This window comes from Motacilla alba, chromosome 3, assembly GCF_015832195.1.
Source record: "Motacilla alba alba isolate MOTALB_02 chromosome 3, Motacilla_alba_V1.0_pri, whole genome shotgun sequence".
NCBI classification, from domain to species: Eukaryota; Metazoa; Chordata; class Aves; order Passeriformes; family Motacillidae; genus Motacilla; species Motacilla alba.
Genome location: NC_052018.1, coordinates 3,468,384 through 3,491,468, shown reverse-complemented (window position 1 = coordinate 3,491,468; position 23,085 = coordinate 3,468,384). Strand labels below are relative to the sequence as shown.

The following is a 23,085-nucleotide window of genomic DNA, read 5'->3' as shown; positions in this document are numbered from 1 at the left end:
GACCTCTGCTTTTACTGGGACTGAGATTTCCCCCAGTTGCTGCCAGAAATGTTCCAGCTCTGGAACAGGTGTCAGCAGCTTCTTTCCCTATATAAATAGGTAAAACCTGAGGTACTTGCAGTCAGCATCTTGGGAAAGGGACGAGGCTGTCATGGAAAGCAAAAAGTGAATTTTCGTGCTGATGAAGGCTGTGTGCACACAGGCTTATTAGAGACCAGCCTTCTTCTCAGTGATGTAACAGAGGGATGTTGTTTTTCTCCTACCCCTTGAGGATGTTGGTAACTCTGTCTGGCTGTTCTAGGATGTCCTCTGACTGACCATGGCACCCTTCTCACATCAGGAGGGTGTTGGGGGCTCATTTTGCCTGCTTGGCCTTCAGTGGTATACATTCATTGTGTTGTGTCACTTTATTATGCCCACATCATGTTGGGTCTGTCAGCTTCTGCTCTGCAGGAGCCACTGTGGGCTTCTGCTCATCCTGGAGCCAGGAACAGGTTCCATCAGTCCTCCTTTCTCCTCTCTTCACCTTGCTGAGACTCAGTGTTCCCCTATGGGCTCTTGTGGGGAGCTGGTGGATGCCAAACCTCCGTTACTTAGTATTCATCTTACCATGTTCTTCTTTGGTTATTTCAATTTGAACCCCATCCCTGGAAGTGTTCAGGGAAAGGCTGGATGGGATCTGAGCCTCCTGGGAGAGTGAAAGGTGTCTCTATCCATAGCAGGGGGTTGGAATGAGATGAGATGAGCTTTAAGCACCCTTCCCTCTCAAACCATTCCATGATTCACCAGGAAGAGTCAATGGAGAGACAGAGGCATTTCCAGACAGCTCATCCCATGTCTCAGACAGGATTCCTGGGGTGAAATAAACACTGAGGCACGTGATGGACAGGGCATCTTCATACAGAGGGTTTTAGAACAGTGGGGAAGCTTTGCCAGTCCTGATGTAGTGGGCCAACATTTTGAACAGGAGACTGACACTTCACCGAGGTTGTGTGAGGACAAGCCCAAACAGAGGGTGGATTATCCCATCTCTGCTTGGCCTGGGGTGCTCGTGCCTCCCACAGCAGGATCAGTCTCTGGCTTGCATCCAGGAGGAGATACAAGACTCGCTGGCTGCAGGGCTGGAGCTGGTTTGGAGTGCCCGAGTTCACAGAGGACATGAATAGGAGGAGACGCGACAGAAGCAGCTGAGATAATGAGAGCACAGATCAGATGAGTGTGGCTGGTCACCTCTTCCTGCAGCAGGGAAAAGGGGCACTGGGGACAGCTGAAAGGCAGCAGGATGAAAGGGCAGGAAAGCAAGGCCTTTGGAAACAAAATCCCTGGTGACCCTGTGGATGCTTCCTCAAGGCAGAGCTGAGGAGTGGGCTGGGGGAGGAACTAAGGAGGGATTCAGCTTTCCTGGGGTCACCAAGGACATCTTAATTTAGCAAAAGGAAAAGGGTTCAGGAAGCAGAATTTTAGGACATAAGCCAGCCTCTAACTGTCGAGGGGTGGGAGGGCAACTCTCCATGTGAGTGAGCTTTTGTGGAGTTGCCTTGCCATGGATTTTCTCACGGAGAAAGTTTTGGGAACATGGTTGTGCCTCTGGTCTAATGTGGAAGACCTCTCCTTGTGCCAGCTTGGACATGGACTATCCTGTACAGAAGCTCAGCACAAGCCTTGTGTGGGATTCCAGTGGGATTTGGTGGTAGGAGGCTTTCCTGTTTTCCAGACCTAGTTGGAAAATCATCCCTGAAAGGAGTTACCTTTGTTTACTGCCTTTCCCAGTCATCAGCAGTTTTCTATTTCTCATGGAGTGGTGATGCTGTGTGTAGGTGAGCTGGATCCTGAAAAATGGGGATGTGATACCCCTTGGAGGAGGGTCCCAGAGGATCTCCCTAGCAAAGGAGCAGATGGTGAGAATGTGAAACTCACCCCTTGCCTGATGAAACCAAAATATTTTCCGTGAGAAAAGAGCAAAGGATAGGACACTGGTGTGATATCTCTTCCCAGTCTCCCCAGCGTCAAGATCTGGATTTTCATCTCTGGTAATTCCAGCTCTTAATAGAGCACAGATGTGTCACAGAAATGGAAGAAGGCCATTCCTGGGTCAGACTTTTGCATCGTGTTCACAATAGGTGCAATAGTCCTCATCTGCCATACTGGACTGGTGGCACACTGGAGGAACTGTTTAGGAAATGTCCTGAAATCCAGTGAGGAAAATGAAAGGCAAAATGGTCTGTGCAGCCCTTTACTATTTATATACTGGCAATGTTCCATATTTTGCCATGTTTAAAGAGACAAATAAAGAGGGAAAATAAAGGGGAAAAGACACAAGTCATTCCCTCCTCTGATGGGAAAGAATTAAGAAAGATCAAGCATCAAAACCCATCGGGAAACAATGAAAATCAGACCTGGGGTCTGATTCTGACCCCTTTTACTCTGACACAAACAGACTAAATCAGATTAAAAAATGAGGGAGAGTGACTTTCAGGCCCTGTTGTTACAAAAGCAGGATCTGTCTTGATCTCTTTTGTGTATAAATGCATTTTCACTCTGTATGCATCAAAATGAAAGCCTGTTCCTCATCTCCTACTGAGCTTTAGGGAGGAACGTGCCACCCAAAGGGAAAACAGGATAACAGAGTTCACAGCACAGGGGCCTGAGCAGCCAGGGAGGGATGGGGATGAACTGAAATGTGGCACTTGGCATTAAGCAAGAGCTGTCTCTGCACAGGGGCTGAGGGAAGGTTTTGTGTTATGCTCAATATTTGCCATCCCGCTCACCCGGGAGAAATGTTGGTATCTTCCCATTTTGTTTTAGTGGAGTCTTAAGGAGAATTAATGTCAAAAAAGAAATAGAGCACTGTTCAGGCATCATTTTCAACGTTAAAGGGGCAGGCACCACAGGAAATACTCAGGGAATGTGCTACAGCAACTGCATCCAAATTGCGGGAAACCAAAAACCTGCAGCTGGACTTGTGATGAAAACTGTACCTACCCCTAATGAAAATCCTCTCTCCTCAACTGGACAACACTGAGTAAAGCCAAAATGGGTTTATTGTTCATTTTAAATATTAATTCGTGAGTGTGTGTGTGATTTTTTTCCGTTAGAGTGGTTGTAAAACCCTGCACAGCACGAATAGGCCAGCTAGACAGGGATGGCTTTCCCTGCACTGTTTTTGTTCCCAGGCTTTAAAAGCAGCAATAGCAATTTCAGGGGAGTCATTGCTTTGATTCTTTCATGTGGATGGGTTTTTTTTCCTAAAGAACCTTTTTACAAGTCTGAGATGACCTTTTCTTTTTCTGGACTAGGGTAGGAACTAGAGGGGTAAAACCAACCCAGGATGAAATTCAGGGTGTTCCTGTGAGCTTCTGCAGTTTCCCTTGAACTCACAGTGGTTCAGGCTCCTCCCCTCTGGTATCAGATCACTGTCTCAAGTCCACTCAGTTTTCATGATCCAAAGCAACAGCTCTTGTTTCCCTTTCTCAGAGAATCTATTCCTTGATCTGACATTCTCAGAAATTTAACTTTTATACACCTGCCTTATTTCCCACTGCTTTCTCATCTCTCTGCACCATTTCCTGTTGCACATGTGTTTATCCTTGAGCAGGGATCATGAGCTCCCCTGAGAAAGGCAGAATTTTTTTGACTCTCAGCTGGTGTCATTAGAAATAACCTGAGTGCCTTCCTTCACGCCAGCTCCCAGTTCAGAAATGTTCTTGTCCTCTGTGTGCAAGTTTGTCACATCTGCCAGCTCCACATGATGGTCTGGAATATCCTAAAGCATCTCAAATGTTGCTGGATTCCCACCTGTGATGGTTGCACTAAGCTTTGATCCTCCTTTGAGCAAAGAGACATCATTTAACCAAGGACACCCTGGGGTGAGTCTCTACAGTAGGAGCTGAATCCTGTCTGAAATGTCTTGTCAAGCTCATTGTGATGTGAAGGAGAACTACTCCCTGCTTTAGCTTGGATTTTATATGAGATCTTGGGTAAATCCTTCAAATCTTGGTGCTTCATCTGTCAAATGGGACATTATAGAGCTCTGCTTCCTCATGCTGAATGGAGGTGAGCAGACGTCTCACTGCAAGGACTTCAGAGTTCATCCCTAAAGGGATCTGTAGGATTATTCTTTGTGCTGTGTCATTCAAGACACAGGGACTTGACTCCTTCATGTTGCTGACTTTGGCTTGTGTGTCCCTCATGGCTTCCTAGGGCAGAGAGGTTTGAAGAGAACCCCAGTTTGTGCCAGTCTGACTCGTGGGCAGGTGGGATACAAATCCCAGAGCTGCAGCCACAAGGCTTCCAGCCCCACAGGAGCTGATTTGCTCCTGGCTCGAGAATGCCTGCAGAGATGTGGTTGTGCATGGTGGGGATGTTCTATTCCCAAGATTGAGAACAGAGTGGGAAGAGTGGGAGTGGGCTTTTTTCAGAGTGACTTCAGTGTTTACCCAACCTCATCCCTTTGATAAACAAACATTGGAAGGGAGTTGAAACCTACTCGTGCTCCACGAAGGTGCATCAGTTACCACGTGCAAGAGTCAGAATCAAAATAAAAAATTACTGCTCATGTGATCCAACTTTTCAGGACTGTTTGTTTTAGTTATAATTGAAGAGATCTCTAAAGTTGCTTAGACATAAGGTCTGGAGAAGCTGAGAGGAAAAACAGGGATTGTTTATCCCACAGTCTGTGAGAATTGTAAACTGTATGAAGATGTCACGGGCTAGAAATCACAGGGAAAGTTGGGAATGGGAAACTTGTGGTGAAGATGACAAAAGTGCTGTGTCATTTAGGTCTGTATGAAAGAGCTAGGGAATAGTTTCTGTGGCAGTAAGTAAGAGTGATGTAAAAGTCTTTACATTACTCCATAGTTCCTGCTGACGTCCACCTACAGATCTCCCCCCCCTCACACCCAGGTCCAGATCCTGCTCATCACCAGGGTGCCAAAATTCACATTCAACACAAGGCTTGTGAACTTTTAAACAACAGCAAAAATATGTCAAAATGCCCAAAGATCCTTCATTGCCTCCCTCAGATCTTGGTGCAGATGAAGAGACAATGAGCTGTTCTGTACGGGGGGGACTCATCCCGCCTGACTGCTGGTGCTTGCACATCCCCTGGCAAGGGATGGAGTCAGACACCTTGGGAGCATGAGTCAACCCCTCCCTGTCCCACACACGGATGTCAGGACAGGCTGAATCACTTTCTGGGGGTGTCTGCCTCTCTCTGCTGGCTGAAGGAGACGTTCAGATGACTGTCAGCAGCCCGGGTGCCATGCAAGTGACTCAACACACACACTCTGAGCAATTTACAGCAAAGGCTGTGATTAGTGGAGGGTTCTGCCCTGAAAACATTAGGTAAAGCCTTTATGTGCAAACTGGGGGATTGTTTTGGGTGTATTTTATTCCCCTCTCTTTTCTAGAATAAATGAGCCCAATAGAAACATTTTTAATCCAGGCTGACACATCTGTCTCCTGTGGGTTGGTGCTGCTTGAGTTTCACTGTACAGGTACAGCTAATGCTGTACAAGTTTCTAGTAAAACAGCACTAAAATAAGGCAATAAATGACATATTTTTTCCCTGCTAATCATGGAAAGTTTTAAAACTGAATAGCCAAGAGGTAGGGCAACAAACAGTACTTATAACAAAACTTTGTGGCATGACTCATCCTTCCAAAACTGTTAATAAAGTCTACCAAAAATGTAACTCATCTTTTAGGTTAAAATGAATCTAATCTGCATCTGCTTGAGTTTGAGGCTGTTCATATTTAGGAGTTTCCATCCATTATGGGGAGAGACTGAGGGAGCTGGGCTTTTTCAGTCTGGAGAAGACAGAGAGGGGATCTCAATAATCCATATAAATACCTCCAAGGGGTGTCAGAGGATGGTGCCAGACTCTTTGCAGAGGTGTCCAGTGACAGGATGAGGAGCAGTGGCCATAAAACAAACCACAGGAAGTTCCACCTAAACATGAGAAAGGACTTCTTTACACTGAGGGTGGCAGAGCACTGAACAGCTGCCCAGGGAGGGCATAGAGTTCCCTCTCTGGAGACATTCCAAACCCACCTGGATGTGTTCCTGTGCCACCTGCTCCAGGTGATCCTACCTGGCAGAGTGATTGGATGATCTCCAGGGCTTCCTTCCAACTCCTACCATTCTGTGATTCTATGGTTGGAATCCCCAAGTCCTATGTGCAAGTGTTTCTTAGTGAGGACTTAGAACTCAGGGGAAATAGTGATTTTCCTAAAGCCGGTGGCTTAAATCTTCCCTCTTGGATAAGGCCACTGCTCTCACTGCTTTGCTGTTTGTTGTTTTTTAAAGTTCAGTCTGAAATTCGAATGAACATTTGAGCCCAAAGATAAGGGATTCAGAGGGAATCTTGAGAGCTGCTGAAAAGGTGTAGCTTTGGTGGACTTGGCAGGCTGTGAGAATTCCAATGAGGGCAGAGTTGGAGTCTGCCATCCCTCCTGGCCTTCTTCTCCATCATCTCTCCTCCAGACACAGATGGGTTGGAAGGAGAGAAATCTAACCCTGCCACACTGTGGGGTGGGCTCCTCAAAACCGAGATAAATTCTACAGAGTGAGGTCTGAGGAGTCAGTGGACCTTATTTGCATTCACAAGGAAGCCAAGCCCCTGTGAGCAGAGAGAAGAGGAAACAGGACATGAAGAAATTTAGGTTTTTCAGGCATTTTACCTTTTTAACTATGAGCAGCTGCAGCAAGATGTTCCTTGCATTTTCTTAAAGAAGTAAAAGCCAAGTAAGATCTGAACCTATCATCCAGTCACACATCAGAGATGGAGGGGCATTTCTCACTGTTTTGCTTGGAAGCCTTAGCAGTTTTTCCTTTGGACTTTAAAGGTGATGTTCCCAGATAAATCTTTGGCTAAGGCCCAATCCAACCATAGCTACCAAATTACTGAGCTTCCCAAATATGGATTTTGGTCCATCATCTGTTTCCTCACCTGCAGAACAGCTGTCCAGTGAGCAGCAGTGTGGGCAAAGGAATAAGATACCAGCAGCTCTTTCTTTTCCCAGGAATCCCTCAATTAATTTTTATTTTGATGCTTTGCTCCATGAGTTATTCAATCTACCTTTCTGATAATCAATGGAATTATATTTCTAAAAGCCTCTCAAGTGTGGTGGGGCCACTATTTTATCTTCTGGAGGAAATAAGTTGTGTAAGTGTTGGGATGGAGAATAAGACCAGGTCCCTTTGGAATATCATGGGGTGTTCTGCCCCATGTCAGGGTGCAGCGGGATGTGTTGGGAGCTGAAGGTGATCCCAGTGCAGGCTGTGCCCTCTCTGACATGACTGTGACTTGGATTTGTGCTCCAGCCAGGAGACCAGGCTGGAGAAGAGCTACCTCCAGCATAGGTCTTGGGTTCATCACAGAAACAAGGCAGAGGATTTGCTGGAGAGATCAGATCCTTTGTTTTGGGACTCTTTCAAGGGTATTGATGAGTCTCGATGCTCCCTGGATTTACCTGTTTATCTGCATGGGACAAAACCCTTGTTTTTCCAAAAGGCAAAAGCAAATGGGGATTCCTGAGTAAGGCAGAATCAACAGGAATATTGCCTAAATGAAGTATTTTAGAATAAAAAAGGATCCAAGCTGCAGGGAATACAAGTGTTCTGCTCTTGCCGTGGTGCATTCCAAAAGAGATTCTGCTCTCCAAGAACGTAACTTTCACACTTGGGCTTCAGCATTTAGATGGGATCCAGATTTCAAACTCAAATATGGATCCAGTCAGGATGAGCACAGAGGCTGTTCCCTACTGGAACCACCAGGGTGGGGTGGCCAATCCAGTGGCTCAGGAAGATAAGGACAAGGAGTCAGAGAACTCCTGAATACAGCACCATTTCCAATTCCCACACTGATATCTCTGTATTTCTCTCCTCCAGACTGTAAGGACAACCTGACGTGAGTTGAACCTTCAGGCTCCAGAGCCTGCCCCAGATGCAATAATTTAGTGAGCAGATGATGTTTTCCACCAAAGCTCCTGTCTAACTCAGTGGATCTGTGTGTCTTCCGGCAGGTGTGTCCTCTGTGGCCTCCCTGATGTCCCTGGCTTGGGTGCTAGCCTCCTATCACAAGCTTCTTCGGGACTCTAGGGACGACAAGAAGAGTATGAGCTACAGAGGGGCCCTCATCCATCTCTTCTGGCGCCTCTTCACCATCTCATCCCGAGTTATTTCTTTTGCTCTCTTTGCTTCCATCTTCCAGCTCTACTTTGGGATCTTTGTAGTGGTCCATTGGTGTGCCATGGCTTTCTGGATCATCCATGGTGGGACAGATTTCTGCATGTCTAAGTGGGAGGAGATCCTCTTCAACATGGTGGTAGGGATTGTGTACATTTTCTGCTGGTTTAATGTCAAGGAAGGGCGGACTCGATACCGAATGTTTGCGTATTACACGGTGGTCCTGACGGAGAACGCTGCCTTGACGCTCCTTTGGTATTTTTACAGAGATCCTGACACCACTGACTCCTATGCCGTGCCAGCACTGTGTTGTGTCTTTCTTAGCTTTGCTGCTGGGATAGCTTTGATGCTGTTATATTATGGTGTGCTGCATCCCATGGGGCCAAGAGCTAAGATCTTTGCCAGCTCCTGTTGCGCCGAGCTGCTCTGGGGCATTCCTTTGCCCCCCGATGTTGAGCCCATGGCGCCCCAAACCCCTGGGTACCGGGGGGCCCAGGCTACGCCCACCAGAGCGGTCACGGAGCAACAGGAGGAACTCACAGCTGACACTTGCTTGCCCGTTTTCCAGGTGAGAGCAATGGTACCATCTACTCCATCTGGGCGACCCTACCCCCCTGAGGGGCCTCTCATTAAGATTGACATCCCAAGAAAAAGATATCCTGCCTGGGATGCTCATTTTGTAGACAGGAGGTTAAGAAGAACTATCAACATCCTCCAATATGTCACCCCCACAGCTGTAGGTATTAGGTATAGAGATGGACCTCTCTTATATGAGTTGCTACAATATGAATCTTCACTTTAAAGCTCCTTAAAGCAAAAGTAAAAGAGGGGACCTTATTTTTGTTTACGGTAAACACAGATCATGAAACAAACACAAACCTTCAGATAAGCTTTCTTTCTGGTTGCTGTATGTATAAAAAAAAAAAGATATTCTCTATGTTTTGTAAGTAAAAACAAAAAGAAAAACTTTTCTTTTGTTTTTTACACACAAGAAACAGTATTTCAACTTCCACACCTAGGATTCACAGGTGGAGAAGGAGGCATCTCCACATCAGTTTTATACCGTACACCAAGTGTAGAACATTATTTATGGGATTGGTGCTGATTGAAAAATAAAAAAAAAACAAACAAACAAACCTACAACTGCCTTATGCCCTTAGGTGCTGAGTTTCATTAAGTACTGTCACCTTTCTCATGCAAAACTCTTTAATGATTATATGCCAGGAAAAAAAAACAAAAGAAAAACCAACCATCCAACTGAAATGCAAACCTTAAAATTAAAAAAAAAAAAAAAATTAACAACAACAACAAAAAGAGAGAAATGTATGAAAAAAAAAAAAAAAGTCCCGTTGCTCATATTGGATTTAGCAGAAAAAACCCTCCAAATGTCTAAAGATAAGAAAGAAAAGATAAGAAAGCAAAGCCAAGACAACCCCAATGAAGTTTGATTTTTCCAAGAGCTGAAAGACAAAATCAGGTCTGTAAGATAATTTGGCAAGGAATTTATAACACCATTGGGCCAAGCCTTGACCAAGTCGTGTTATAAAGGTGACCCCACCCTGGAACCGTTTTCCTTGTGGAAATGGACCCCGTAGAAAGGTGGGATTGCACCAGATCAGTGTGAAAATACAGGATCTGATCTTGTTCCCAACAACTGCTCGTGCTAATGCCCCACTGTCTCCAGTGGAGCAAATACCAACGGTCTGAGCCCAGAATAAGGCCTGCCACCTTGATTTCTGGAAAATGTGAAATTATCAAAATTATAAACCAAAAATATGATCTGAAAGTATATTTCCACATATCTAATAATTATTTCAGTAATAATAAAACTCAGCATGGTAGCAAAAAGCGAGTCAATTTAAAGGCACAATACTTGATCAGTGACTGGCAAAATAATTTGACCTACTGTATCATTTTAAGGCTGTGAAAGGCATACATGTATTATTTGTAATCTCGTGTAAGACCTGTCATGTCTCATTCAGTGCGAGCCTTAAAGTGATTGTAAAGCATCCTTTGTTCCATTTTGGGGATTTTTGGGTTTTGATTTTTTGTTTTGTTTCTGTTTTGTTTTTAAGGAAAACAAAACATGAAAAGTCGGGATTAAAAAAAACACAAAAAACACAAAAAACAAACAACAACAAAACAACCAACAAAACTTCTTCAAACGGTAATAACCTGTAAAACTGACTCACGTCTCGAGATGAATTTGGTGCTTTGTATTTCTGTTGATGTTGTTGTTGTGATTTAGCTGAGAAAATTCTTCGACTCGGTTACATGTGGGGAACTGCTGATAAAAACTGTCTCGTGTCACCCTCTACTGTAAGTACATGGCGAGAAACAACAACCAGAGGAAACCCAAGAGCGTAGCGAGAGCGCCGTGGTTTAGCTTAGCCTTCCGCCGCCAGGAGATGCTGCCACCTCCGATGTTGGCAAAGCCCAGACGGTCCCGCCGAGGGCTGTGGGGTTGTCTTGACATTTCCAAATAACCCGCTCGGTGTCTGAACATTCTCATCTCTCTCGGATTCTGTTTCAGTGCTGGAATATCTTGGGGTTTTTTTCGAGTTAAATCATCGGGTTTGCGTCTATCTGACACCCTTTTTCCGTTTCGAGAGTATTGCTCCTTTAAAGGAATATTCCCGTTTCAGGGCATCTTTTCAATCCCACCATCCCTCTACTTGGGAGGGGAAAAACAACAACAACAAAATGAGATATTTTTAAGTGAATGCTGTAGTATTTTCTGTGTGTAATTGCAATTTTTTATTCCAGAAATACTGTAACTGTCTAGGGTGCAAAACTCCCATGCTGGCCTATTCTGAAGAGAAGATCAGCATGGAGGGATATTTTTTAATTATGATTATTATTTTTTTTTAATTTCAGGAATCAGTTGGTTTTTTTAATTATGATAGCATTTAAAGAAACTAGTACCAATTTTATATAACAGTTTAAAGAAGCTGAATGCTTTCTTCGCCTGAATATACCTGAAGAGAAACATTTTTTTCAATCAGTGATCCTTTGCAGTGTTCTGAGAAAACGTTGGGGTTTCTTCAGTTGTTTCATTTTTTTTTGTAAAGGAAACTTTCAACTGGTGTCTGTCCCCTTCAAGGAGGGCAGGACTCCTTCACGCCAAACTATAGACACACGGCAAAGTTTATACAAAGCCAAATTGTCAGTGGTACTGTAATTCCCAGTCAAACTCCATTTCAGGCAGATGTTTCTGGGCTCTGATTACAACCAATGTGATGGTCACATTTTCATGCAAAGGGAGGGATTTGGTCTTGTCATCCCCTGTCTAACTCCCCAGTCCCTTGTTTGCTGTGCACATAAATACATATATATATATGTATATATATATACATGAACTGATATATATTTGTGAAAAGCTTTCATTTCCCTTCTCCGTTGTCTGTGCCCCACAGCCAGTTCCTTCTCAAGTGTTCTACTAACATTTCACCCTGTTTCTCCCTGATCAGTGTGCTGTCTCCATAGAAAGAGGTAATTTGTGAAGTGAACTCGCTGTCCCCACCTGCTGAGTCCTAAAAACACAGAGGTGCCCATCCTCCAGCTACAGGCCTGCATTTCTCCTTCCAGAATTTTCTTTTGACTTGCCTTTAATGTGAGTGTAGACTTATCTTGATCTAATTCCCCATGTAAAGACTCGCTTTGGTCCTTGCATGAAGAGCTCTCCTCCTCACATCTGCATTTCCGTGGCAAAAGCATGAGAAAGGAATGGATGGCAAACAGCCCTGCTGTTCCTCGGGGACCATTTTTCCAGGAGGTGGCATTCTTGTTTTCAAAAGCACCCTAAGAAGGTCCTGCTCCCCAAACTCGTCAGCCTTGAGGTCTGGAAATGTGGTGCTGATCACTGACCCCATTGAACAGCCAGACCCTTCCCACCAGGACAGCGACAACGAGCCAAGGCACAGTCACCAGGTGCCAGGAGGAGGAGACCCTTCAGTGTTGCCTCTCATGAGCAACTCCAGCCTGCCTTCCCTCAGGAACGGGATCTTACTCCACACCACCACACCAACAGCTGTCGCCTCTGCCCTGTGCCAGGAGCGGAGGGGCAAAACACTCTGGAAGTGTCCTTACTTCTCAATGCAGTGCTAACTTCTCACAACCAAACCAGCTTAACCAAGGGCTTGACACATCCCTGTTCCAAAGCCCTCCTCCTTCGTGGCTCGTAGTGTGGATAACAACAAAGGCAGGTGCCTCCACTGCATGTTAAGACTGTTTCACTACTTGCATAAACTTTCTGCCTCCGCTTCTCCTTTCTTTGAATGATATCCATCAGCACCTCCATTTAGCAAAGGATTTCCAGGGAGAGCTTGTGTCGTCCCTGAAGAACTATTTCTTTCTCCAGGACTTCATTACAGCCTTAACATAAAGCACGTGCTCTGCCACTACTCCCAACACGTTCCTGGTGGACAGTTTGGGGTGGTGACCATTTCCTTTTGGGATTACCTGTGATCTTGTTGCCAAACAGCGCCTTTTGCCAAGCCAAAAGCTCAGGGTGGAAAACTACCCCAGCCCTATATTGGTACTAATCCCAGTGCTAGGAGTCTCGTCCTCTCCTCCTGGTTTGTTTTTTTTTTGCCCTTTGATTTTTTGGTGTGCACTTTTGCAGGATGGTCAGCAACTTCTTTTGGTTTCACTTTGATTTTAACTCCTCAGCTTTTCCCTGGTACCTTTTTTATACCATATCCCATGTTCTGGCCAGAAGATACTGCATGAGGAGCTTTTCAAACTGCCATGGAGAAGGTCGAGCCTGAATCTATTCACCAGATTGGTGGGCAAGTTCTCTGGCACATTTGTGGTGCTGGATTCACCCTGGGATCATCTAAACCAGCCAACTGTGCCATGCCAGGGCAATGCCGAGGCACGAGGGCTCCACCATCCCGACTGTTATTATTCAAACCTTCCCTGGCATGGTTTTGATCCACTCCAAGGAGTCCTGGGCTCAGGCACAGCTTGCCCAGGCTTTGGCACTGGCCAGAGACCGTCCCCAGTTGACAGTTTGGATGCAGGTGCTCCACATCAGGGGTGGAAGATTTTCAGAATCAGGATGGGGCCAGCACTACTCAGTTGACTTTGTGGCCAGAACGGATCCTGGAAGTGCTTAATTTCCTGACAAAGATGTAACTCCATGCCACAGACCAGGATGCAGGAGGTGGTGGAGTACGTCAGCTCTGATCAGGCATTTTTCTGTTTTCTGCTTGATTCAATGGACAAGTTATTTTTCAGTTCACTTTGTTCCCTTTGCTGAGGTTGTTTTGCAAACTGCATCACTTTTATGGCTCGGATGTCAACCCATCCATCCCTCCATCCATGTCAGATGGATGGCATGTTTACTGTGATAGTGTTACACATCCATAGGCAGCTAATTCAGAGAGAGGAATCATTCAGACCAGAGCAAATCAACAGTGGAAACACAGGAATTACAAGGTCCTTGCCCATGCCCTTGTCATGCTTTGCCACCCACATGAGGCATTTTTCATCTGCAGCTAATCCAACCTGAACTGTAGAAGAGGAGCCAATGGTGAATATTTACCATTCCAAAGTGCAAGTGAGACACCCATTTCAAGTGTAAATATATATATTTTCAGTGTTTGGGATTGGAGCTACTTCTCTGCTTCACCCCGTCCTTTTGTGCGCCTGCCAAAAGTCAGCAGTCATTTGCATGTATTTTTATTTCAAGCTGACTGGATGAAATGGCAAAATTAATTCCAAGCTTTAGTGAATTGTCTGCTAAAACCTGGCTCACATGAGGAGCATCACTATTGACTTTCAGAGTGCAATCACTCCGTGCTCTTCAGATATATTTTTGTACACACAAGATTCACTTCACAATTTATCCCACCCCGGCCCTGCATGTCACACCTGTCACCTGCACACCTGCAGCATGACTAAACCTCCTGAAGAAAATGTGGTCTGAGGTTAGTCCAGCATGATTTCATTGAAGCTCAGAGGTGCTTTGAAAAGGAAAACTTACTACTGTGCATTTGCAAAACCTTTTAGTGCCTGCTTGCTGGGCAGCTTGGGCAGGAGACAATTTGGAAGCTGCCGGAGTCAGTGGAAATTTGTGGAGACAGGCTTTCCTAGGATTTTTCCTTCTTTTACTGGGTTTGCTTTTCTCTGGGTTCTGCTCAGATCAAATGTGGTCCTGCAAAAGAAAACCCACAAGAAAACAAAAACCCAAATAACCATGACAAAATAAGGTCTATGCCAATCCCCACAGAAGCTGAGGTGGCTGATATAGGACGGTAGGGATGACGTGAACTCCGTTGTGGACCCTTTGCTTGCAGGAGCTTGCATGCTGTTCTTTTGGCAGTTGTCTCAAGCCCTGGGGGCTTTGGGAATGGTGCTTTCCCAGGGTTATGATTGCTGGTTTTATTTTTCCTTGGAGCTCAGGTGTATTCTGGTGCAGAGAATCTCAGCCTGGTTTGAACGAGGAGATTTGAGGCTATCCCAAATAGACGTGGGCAAACCTTTCACTGTGTGCAGAACGCATTTCCAGACCTTTGGGTACCGCTAGAGATTGTTGCAATCCACTTAATTCTCCATGAGCACGTTCAGAATCTCTTCATTGTTCTGTTGTGTTTGAACTTGGGAATAATGGTGTGGTGACTCTTTCCTGTCGAGGTGTGATGTGAAGAAAGGGAGGAGCTATCCTGCTGTGCTGGGTATTGCCTGTGTTCAACCTTTGTTCCTTACTTGAAGCTCAGACAGTGGGATAATGAGAAAAATGGGAAAATGAGATAACGGATCGCTGCATATGTTCCATTGGCTCTTTGCTGATGAGGAGGGAGGCAACTGGTGACTATTAAAATAAATCTGCATAAACCATCTGGACCTCAATGTATATTCAGACATGCACAGAAACCAATTGGAAAGTGATGATCTTGATAACAGGATGCGGATACCTTTTCCTGTCCTATATTAAAAACCTAAAAATGAAACCAAACCAAAACCAAGCCCTGCAAACAGAAAAAAAAACTATTTGAGAGCAGAAACCTTCCTGTGCCCTCCCCATTCCTTTGGGACACATGCAGCAAGGCAACTGTTTGAAAGCCAGGCACTTTGTAATCCGCGGAGTTAATTGGATTTGTGCAATGCTGTGTTTGTCAGATGGTCTCTTACAGAGAGCGTAGAAAGTGGCCACGGTCTAAAAGTCATTGCAGATTTCTGGGTGACAGTACTCCTGGGTTTCGACCCCAGCTCTGCCACGAAGTTGCTGTGTAACCTTGGGCAAGTGATTTAACCTTTCTGTGCCTACAGTTTACCCATCTGTACATGGGTATAATAATATTTACCTACCTCACAGGGGTGTTGTGAGGCTTAAGTTAAAGTGTGTGAGAGGTGCTGGAAGTGCACCGTGAAAATTTCATTCTTGCTGGGTTTGTGCTGTTGTGGGGGATGAGCAGTGAAGGGGTGGGTTACAACATGCAGAAGGAAAACCTGCTGGTGCATGTCTTGAGAAAGTGATTTGAAGTCTTTTCTCTCCCCAAAAGCAAGGAACGGAGAAAATTGTTGTGCGCCAACTGAATAGCCTTGCTTTCCTGGTCAAATGTAACAGCACTATTTGCAATATTATTTTCTTACACAACAGGTGACCTTTCCCTTTTCCTTGCTGTTTCTGAAAACTTGAAACTAAAGATGACAAAAGTATTTCTGAACCGAACAGATTACTGATGAATACTTGAATTCCTTTAAAAGTTGCTCTCATCAGCCACGGTTAAATGTGCACTAATCTTTCAGTCATCAGCATCCATCTGAATACAGTGAAAAATTTGCTCACGCTGTTTTGGAATAGCCTGGACCTTATTTGGGAGGCTGGTATTGCTGAGGACTCTTGTAGGCATGGGAAAACTAGTGTCTCAACTGATAAACACGTGAAAAAATATCTTTTTTTTCTTTCTGTTTTTGCCTTTTAAGTTCCTTGACTGCCTAAGACAGCACAATAATTGCAGTTTACTTGGTTGTACAGTAGCTTTTTTTTTTGCTTTTTTTTTTTTTTTTTTTGGTTTTTGAACTGTTTCCTTATGCAAAGGGTGAAGGTGGGATGTGAAAGGATAAAATAGACCCAACGCTGCTCCCGTGCAACTCTTCCCGAAGTCCCTGCTTTCCTGGAGAAAAAACCTGTGCCACACCTAGAGAGACCAGACCAGGCTGCCTTCACCATCCTCCTGCAGGCAAAACTTCCCTTGCCACCTGTGGGAGTTTTGGCTGTTGGTTCCGTGTCCATCGAGGTGGATTCATCCCTGGTTGAGCCCCAAGCCACGTGGGTGAAAGCCAGGATAACTTTCTTTAGAAAGAGGGAAGGGATCCAGTTCATTGCTCCAAATGTCACCACTGGTCAGATGATTCAGAAGGGAAAAACATGTGATAGAAAGCCTGAGGTTTAGAGGGTTTTTTTGTCTTTTTATTGTCTAAGTGTCCTGACCGTTGTATGATGTCTCTTGTGGGAATGCAATGCCAGGCAGGACTCCCTGCTCCCTTTTGAACAAGATTTGTGAAGTCTGCTCACACACTCCTTACTCAGGCAAAACTCCTGGGTTTTGTTGTTGGGTCTCCTTTTCTGTCCTGAGTAAGGACTGTGGAGTCTGGTCTGTTTGGGATCACTGGGAGGTGTTTCAGGTGTCCATTGTCTTCTCTAGCCCAAGACTTGCCTTGCATGAAGCAAGAAGGAAGCTCTGGCTTGGTCTGCCACGTACCTTCCCTGTCCCTTCCCTGTATCTACCATGGGGAGGGAGTTCAAAATCTTCTGGCTACAGGGGCCAGGCTCTTCCACCTGAATTTCCAGGCAGCTGCACATCTTCCCGTTGGGGCAGAGCAAATTTAGAAGCCCCACTCCTGCAGATGGGCCGTCGCTCACCCGCATCGGCTTTGGGTCTGCTTCTTCCCCGTCCTTCTCCCCAGCTGTTTCTTTGCTCTGTTTTAAGCACTCAGCTTGGTGCATCTGGGTTCTTCTTACTTCTTCTGTTCAAAAAAAAAAAAAAAAAAATTGATGTTGGGAAAAAAAAACAGCAATGTAACTCCTTTGGTGCTATGCTAACTGCTTTGTTTGACCCAACCAAATGCTGGCCAACAAACTAATATTCCCTCTTTGTCCTAAAAAGCACCACACATCTGTGTCTTGAACAGGGATGGACTGAGAGGGCTGAGAGAGGGCAAGTGTGGTTTTGAAAGCAATGTGTATCTGGTAGAGCGAAAAGATGTAGGTGCAGACTGCTTTCAAAGCTCATCGTTGCCCACCTCGTGGAATTAAATAGGATATAGCCTATAAGGTATTGAGGGCATTATAATATATAAATATATATATTTTAAAAAAAATTCAAGAAGTTCACATTATTGATAAATCACCCTTTAATTCTCCTGAAATTGTGCTGTTTAACAGGGAAACCACCTGGCTGTGCATGCACCCTGTTGTTTTGGTATGACCCACTTTGGCAGTGAGAGTAAAACAGCAGGAAGAGAGAGAATTCTTCCTACTATATATTAAGCCTGAAGTGAAGTGGGTGCCTATGAATTTTCAGAATTAAAGGGATTAATCAACATGTATGTCTGAGTCTATATCCCCAGTCCCATGGAAATATAGGTGAGCATACATGCCATGTTACTGCAGCAGTATATATGTTTTAATATATATGAACACATTGTGAATTCCAAAGGGCTTTTTCAAGATGAGGAAGGTCATTCCTGGTGAGAGGTGCTAGCAATTTGGGATTTGCAAGCAGGGTTGAAATAAACATTCCTTGAAGGTTTTTCTTTTTTCTTCTTCTCTTTAATTGAAAGACCATCAGAAGCTTAAAGTCCTGAGGAAATGCTGTCCCACCTATCTTCCACTTCTTAAGAAATTTGGAAGCCAAATTTGACAAAACATGAGGGCCAAACACAGCATCAGGATAAATCAGAAGAGCTCCACTGATGGCCAGGTGCCTCCTTACACTATCTATGCTAAAAACACTAATTTCTACTGGTATGGGGAGCCCAAACAGGGCCCTATTGGTCTTTTCCTTCAACTGTGACAATAGATTTCATGCTTGAGCTTGTAGAGTTTGTCAAAACCCAGGCAAAACTTGTGCAAAAGCAGGAGTATCTTTCCAAGAGGAGCCATCTGAGTCTAGCCTACCCCTGATCTCTATGGGGGCTTTTCAGTCCCTGGCTTTAGCTGAGGAAGAGATAGTTTCTCCTTTCACCAGTATCAGCACTGCAATGAGAACAGCCCTGTCAACACGCGCAGCAAACGGGGCCCTCCTTTGCAGGGAGTAAACCCTCCAAATCTGATTTCAAGCCCTTAAAATTCAAATGCCAAATGCCACTTGAAGGCAATGATTATTGTTTTGCCTCCAGATGCCATTCCCATTCATCAGTCACAAGGACAAGCAGCTCATGTTTTCCTTTCTAGCTGTATTTACCAATAAAACTTGCTGCCAGTGCCAGAACTTCCTCCCCTCAGCCCCAGCTGAACGCCACCTGCATGCCGCCCCGCCTTTCCTCTCCTTCTTCCACTCTAAAACCAAACGCTGTTCCTTCCTAACTAGGGAAAATCCAGGACAAGTGCCAGCTGATTACACCTGCAATCTGTTCTCTTGAGGGGTTGCTTTCAGTTTCTGAGGGCACGCAAGTGCACACAGGGACACACGCCTGCAGGAATTTCAGCAGCCTGAAGATGAAACCTCTTGACTTCAACTGGGTGATTTTTGGGGTCGTCCCATGCAGGGCCAGGAGTTAGACTTCTATGAGCCTTGTGGGTCTCTTCCAGCTCAGGATATTCTGTGATTCTCTGAGCGCACACTGTGGGAAAACTACAGACAAAGTTCTCCCCAAGCAACCCCCTCAAATTACTTCAATTTCACACCATTCCCATACAATCTGGGGTTTTTTTCAATAATCATTGAAGTCTCAGTATCAACATACAAATTCATTATGGATAAGAGGTAGGGAAAGTGGACTGGTTTGCACTTATCCATAGACTTCCCAGAACTACTCGAGGAATTAAACAAGCCTTAAATTGGATGTAATTGCAGACGTTTGAAGGAGAGCTATGATGTGTGTTTTCTGAAGGAGGGTCTAAATAGGTATCACAGCCAAATCCCTTTGTCTCCCATCTTTTTTTTTTTTTTTTTTTTTTTTTTTTTTTTTTTTTTTTTTTTTTTTTTTGTAGGGAAAGTGAGAGGGAAGAGATCTTACCTTGAACATCAAAGTTTTCCATTTGCTACAAAATATCTCCCTTCCCAAAATGGATCAAAAACTTGAGGGGGTTTCCATGGAAAACATTTTCCTATCAGAAAAAAACAATGGCTACTGTTTCTGCTCTGCAAACTTTTACCATTCCAGCCTTTTGTGCCAATGAGGAATGGGAATTCATTTTAAAAGTGTTTTATTTACTCAGGGAAGGACTATTTCACATCTCGTTTTGTTGACTCCTGTCACTGGGCCAAGTTTGGACCATTCCACTAAATCTGATGTGGCCACCCATTATGAAAAGAGTATGAGATAACAGGTGGGGTGAGGTTCTTGCCTGATTTTCTGTGTGTTCCTTGTTTCAGACTAATAGGAACAAGTAATCTGTCTTTGGGAAACTGACAGCATGCTCCATGGTGGAGCTGGAGCTGTTCCCCTAAAACCAGGATTATCACAGGAAGGCTCCATATTCTGGAGGCTTTGAATGACATTCTGATTGTAAGGAAATGCCCTTCCTGTGGTGTGAAACTTTTTGGATTTATTTTGAAACTCATGGTGCCTGAAGATCCACGTTCTCTCTCCATCTCTGCCATGGGATTTTGGTTGGGAAAGCAAAGAGGATTTTAGGATTGCGTCTGCTGGCAGGTGTAAGAGGTTCCCTGGTGCCCTTGGCTTGTTTTCCAGGGCATGTGATATGGGAATGGTCAGTCTGTTACCACCTCCATTCCTGGATCTCTGCCGCCTTTACCCCAGGTGCTGCAAGGTGCATTTAAAGATCTTTGTCAATCTTACTTCTTGCAAAGTTCTTCTGATTAAAAGGAATCCTAAAAGTCTACAGAAACCTCTCAAATGATCTGTCATCCTAGGAGAGTTTTGATTAGTGAATTTTGATAGTGCTGGAAAATTGGCACAGCCACAGAGAATAGCACAATTTAAATACTTCTATTGCATAAGTGCCACTTTTCCCATAAACATTGAAATTCAACTAATCACTACTGGAACCCGTTAACACTCAAAACCTGGAAAACACTCTTGCACTTGATTCCTCAAATAAGTCTTATTCAAGGAGAACAAATTCCACAACCACTACAAAGTGGAAAAAATAAGTTGTTAGGGTTGCAGGGTTAGCCTGGGGGATTTGTGGTTTTTTTGCTCCATGTTTCACCTGTAAACTGGAAGGGATAAAGGTTCCCTCACAGGGTGATGGGAGGATAATTTAGGCAATGTTGGTGATGTGCTTCCAGACCTTAACATCAAAAGTGTTGTGGGACCACAGTGGTGGTCAGCAGAGCAGGACAAATCCATCATATCAACTTCCTTTTGTCCCCATTTGGCTCAGCAGACACAAACAGGCAGATTGTTCTAAAATGTCACAATAAGATTTTGGGAGGTGTTTTTCTCCATCCTCTGAAAAGCCCCTCTCTCCCCATGGAAAGCACAGAGGGAAGTCAACCAAGAAACCAAGGATTTAGCACAGTCCTGTTGGGCCATGGAGTTGTTGACAGCAGAGGTGGAAAGAGCACATGGGTCCTCAGGTGCATTCCCAAGAGCTCATGCCACAGGCATCCCTGTGTCTTATTCTCCCACCCTAAATCCTGCCTGGCTGAAAAAATTCCAAAGAAGAATTCTTCTCACCCCAGACCCTCTCGATCAGGTGCATCAGTCAGGAATAATGGCCTAAGCTTTCCCAGTAAAAAGTACTTTTTTTGTTAACTAAGCTTGAAACTTGGTCATGCCCATGCCTTGAATTTGCCTTATAAACCAAACTCAGCCCATCCTGAACCCAGGTCCTTTGTCTGAAGTTGTCCTTCCAGTGCCATTCCAATCCAGTGTGGCTTGCAGGTGAAGATGCCCATCCATCCAAGTTAGGATCAAGGATTTTCAATTCATCTGGGAGAGGCTGGCTTCTTCCTAGGTCATTTCTGCACCTGAGCCAGCCTTCCTGGGATTCTAGAAAGACTGGGATCCAAATTAGATGCACAAAAGTCGACCTGAATGAACAAGGAAAACTACACCAAGTACTGCCGCAGGCAACTCCATTAGTGCCCCACAGTGGTGTCCCAACACCATTCTCGGCTTCTGCCAGCAAGCCACACGCACAGGATGGTGCTTGGGTCACACGGGGTTGCCATCAACCCTTGCTCTGAGGTGGCCAGAAGTGGCAAGGGACAGTCCTGCCCCTCCTCTCTGTCCAGCGAGCGAATTTCCGCCAAGCTCGTCGGCGTTGTCCTTGACTCGGCGCAATGCTGCTGACAGCGGGGGCAGGCTGCTTGTCAGCAGCTGTCGGAAGAGCTCGGGATTTTCAGATGGGATGGGCTGACAGGTGTCAACACGATGCAAAACCTGTGCTCTTAACTCGGCATAGAGTGCCTGCGAGTCTCTTCTTTTTTCCTTTTTCAATCACCAAGCAATGACCTTATGCACAGGGAGCCCATTGGGGATGGGCAGTGTCTGCAGCAACTTCTCGTTTTGCCGGAGGGCTCTGAGGATGTGCTCTGGTTTATTCCCAGCTCTTCCTCTCTCTTCCACATCTTGGAGGGCAATGGGCTTGAGCATGAGTTTATGAGCAGAGGAAACAGAGCAAGGGCCAACATAAAAGTTTAGCACAGCGGAAATGTTGTTTGAGTAAGGAGGGAATGAGAAGCACGGTCTAAGACCTTGGAAAACCAGACAGGTGCAGGTTTCATCTCTGCCTCAGCCTGGCAGGACTTCTGCCAACCCATCAAAATTGTTGCCTGTGTCCAGGACAATTTATTCTCTGGGCTCCTGGGGTGTGATGGATTGAGATATTCAGGACAGGGCTATGCAGAGGGATGAGATCAGACTCGCTGAGCGCCTTCAACTTCCCCTGGTTTAGTGCAAGCTGAAGGCATCCAGCACATCCCAGGAGGCAGCCCATGGCAGGCTGTGCCCTCTTTGTGTTAGATTATTCCCTGAGCGCTCAAAGTTCCATCCTGCTTTTCTTCCAATGGTGCAGGCGTGTTGAACACGGCACAAAGAGGCTGTCTGAATTTAGAAAGGCTGATAAAATGTGTCCAAAGTGCTACATAAGAGCTCGCAAAATCAATGTGCCCCTTAAAAGACCAAACTCTGGTCTCAATTTCACTATCAGCCATCCTGTGTAAACCCCAGCATTTTTTTTCTGGGAAAACTTTGGTTTTTTCTGTCATCAGCGAGGCCAGAATTCAGCCTGGCCCCACCTGCCCTCATGAACTCCACCAAGCTCTTTATTTTTGTTGATGATGGCTATGTTAGGGCAGCAACATTTCAACTCTCAAAGCCTCGTGGTGCCTTTCCTTGTGGTGCTCACCCTTCACAGGACTTCAGTCAAGGCAACCACTTGCATCCAGCAGCAACGCCAGTACTTTTCCTCTGTATTAGGTGCCAGTGCAGTAACTGACTTTAATGTATACTTATATAAATAAAAATAGATAGATAGATAGATAGATAGATTGCTATAGTTATAATTATATATATATAATTGAGGTTCTGATGCCGCTGTCTGGGGAATGGACCATTCCTCTGCAGGATTAACACTGCTCGAGTGAAACCAACAAACGTCCTGTAAAACATTACAACCTTGGCAAGGAGCTTCTCTTTCCCATGGATTTTTTTTCTTTCCAGCTTCCTTCTCCCCTCCTAACTCCCAGAAACGCTCTCAGTGAAAGATGCTGTTTCACATCACAGAAATTTATATAAATTTCTCCAAATCTC

General features: G+C 45.0%; 1 protein-coding gene across 2 annotated transcripts in view; it reads left to right on the top strand.

Moving 5' to 3' along the window:
- The window catches only part of XKR6 (XK related 6), a 177,452-nt gene extending 158,152 nt beyond the window's left edge, over window positions 1-19,300 (top strand). Inside the window, exons 3-4 of one of the 2 annotated variants that reach the window (XM_038131304.1) lie at window positions 8,025-8,755; window positions 10,263-19,300. In XM_038131304.1, the coding sequence (XP_037987232.1) occupies window positions 8,025-8,755; window positions 10,263-10,277 (746 nt within the window). In that variant the 3' untranslated portion in view covers window positions 10,278-19,300. Of the gene's footprint in view, window positions 1-8,024; window positions 9,119-10,262 lie in introns of those variants that run through there. The other variant, XM_038131303.1, reaches the window with a different exon arrangement.
- The last annotated feature ends 3,785 nt before the right edge of the window (window positions 19,301-23,085 follow it).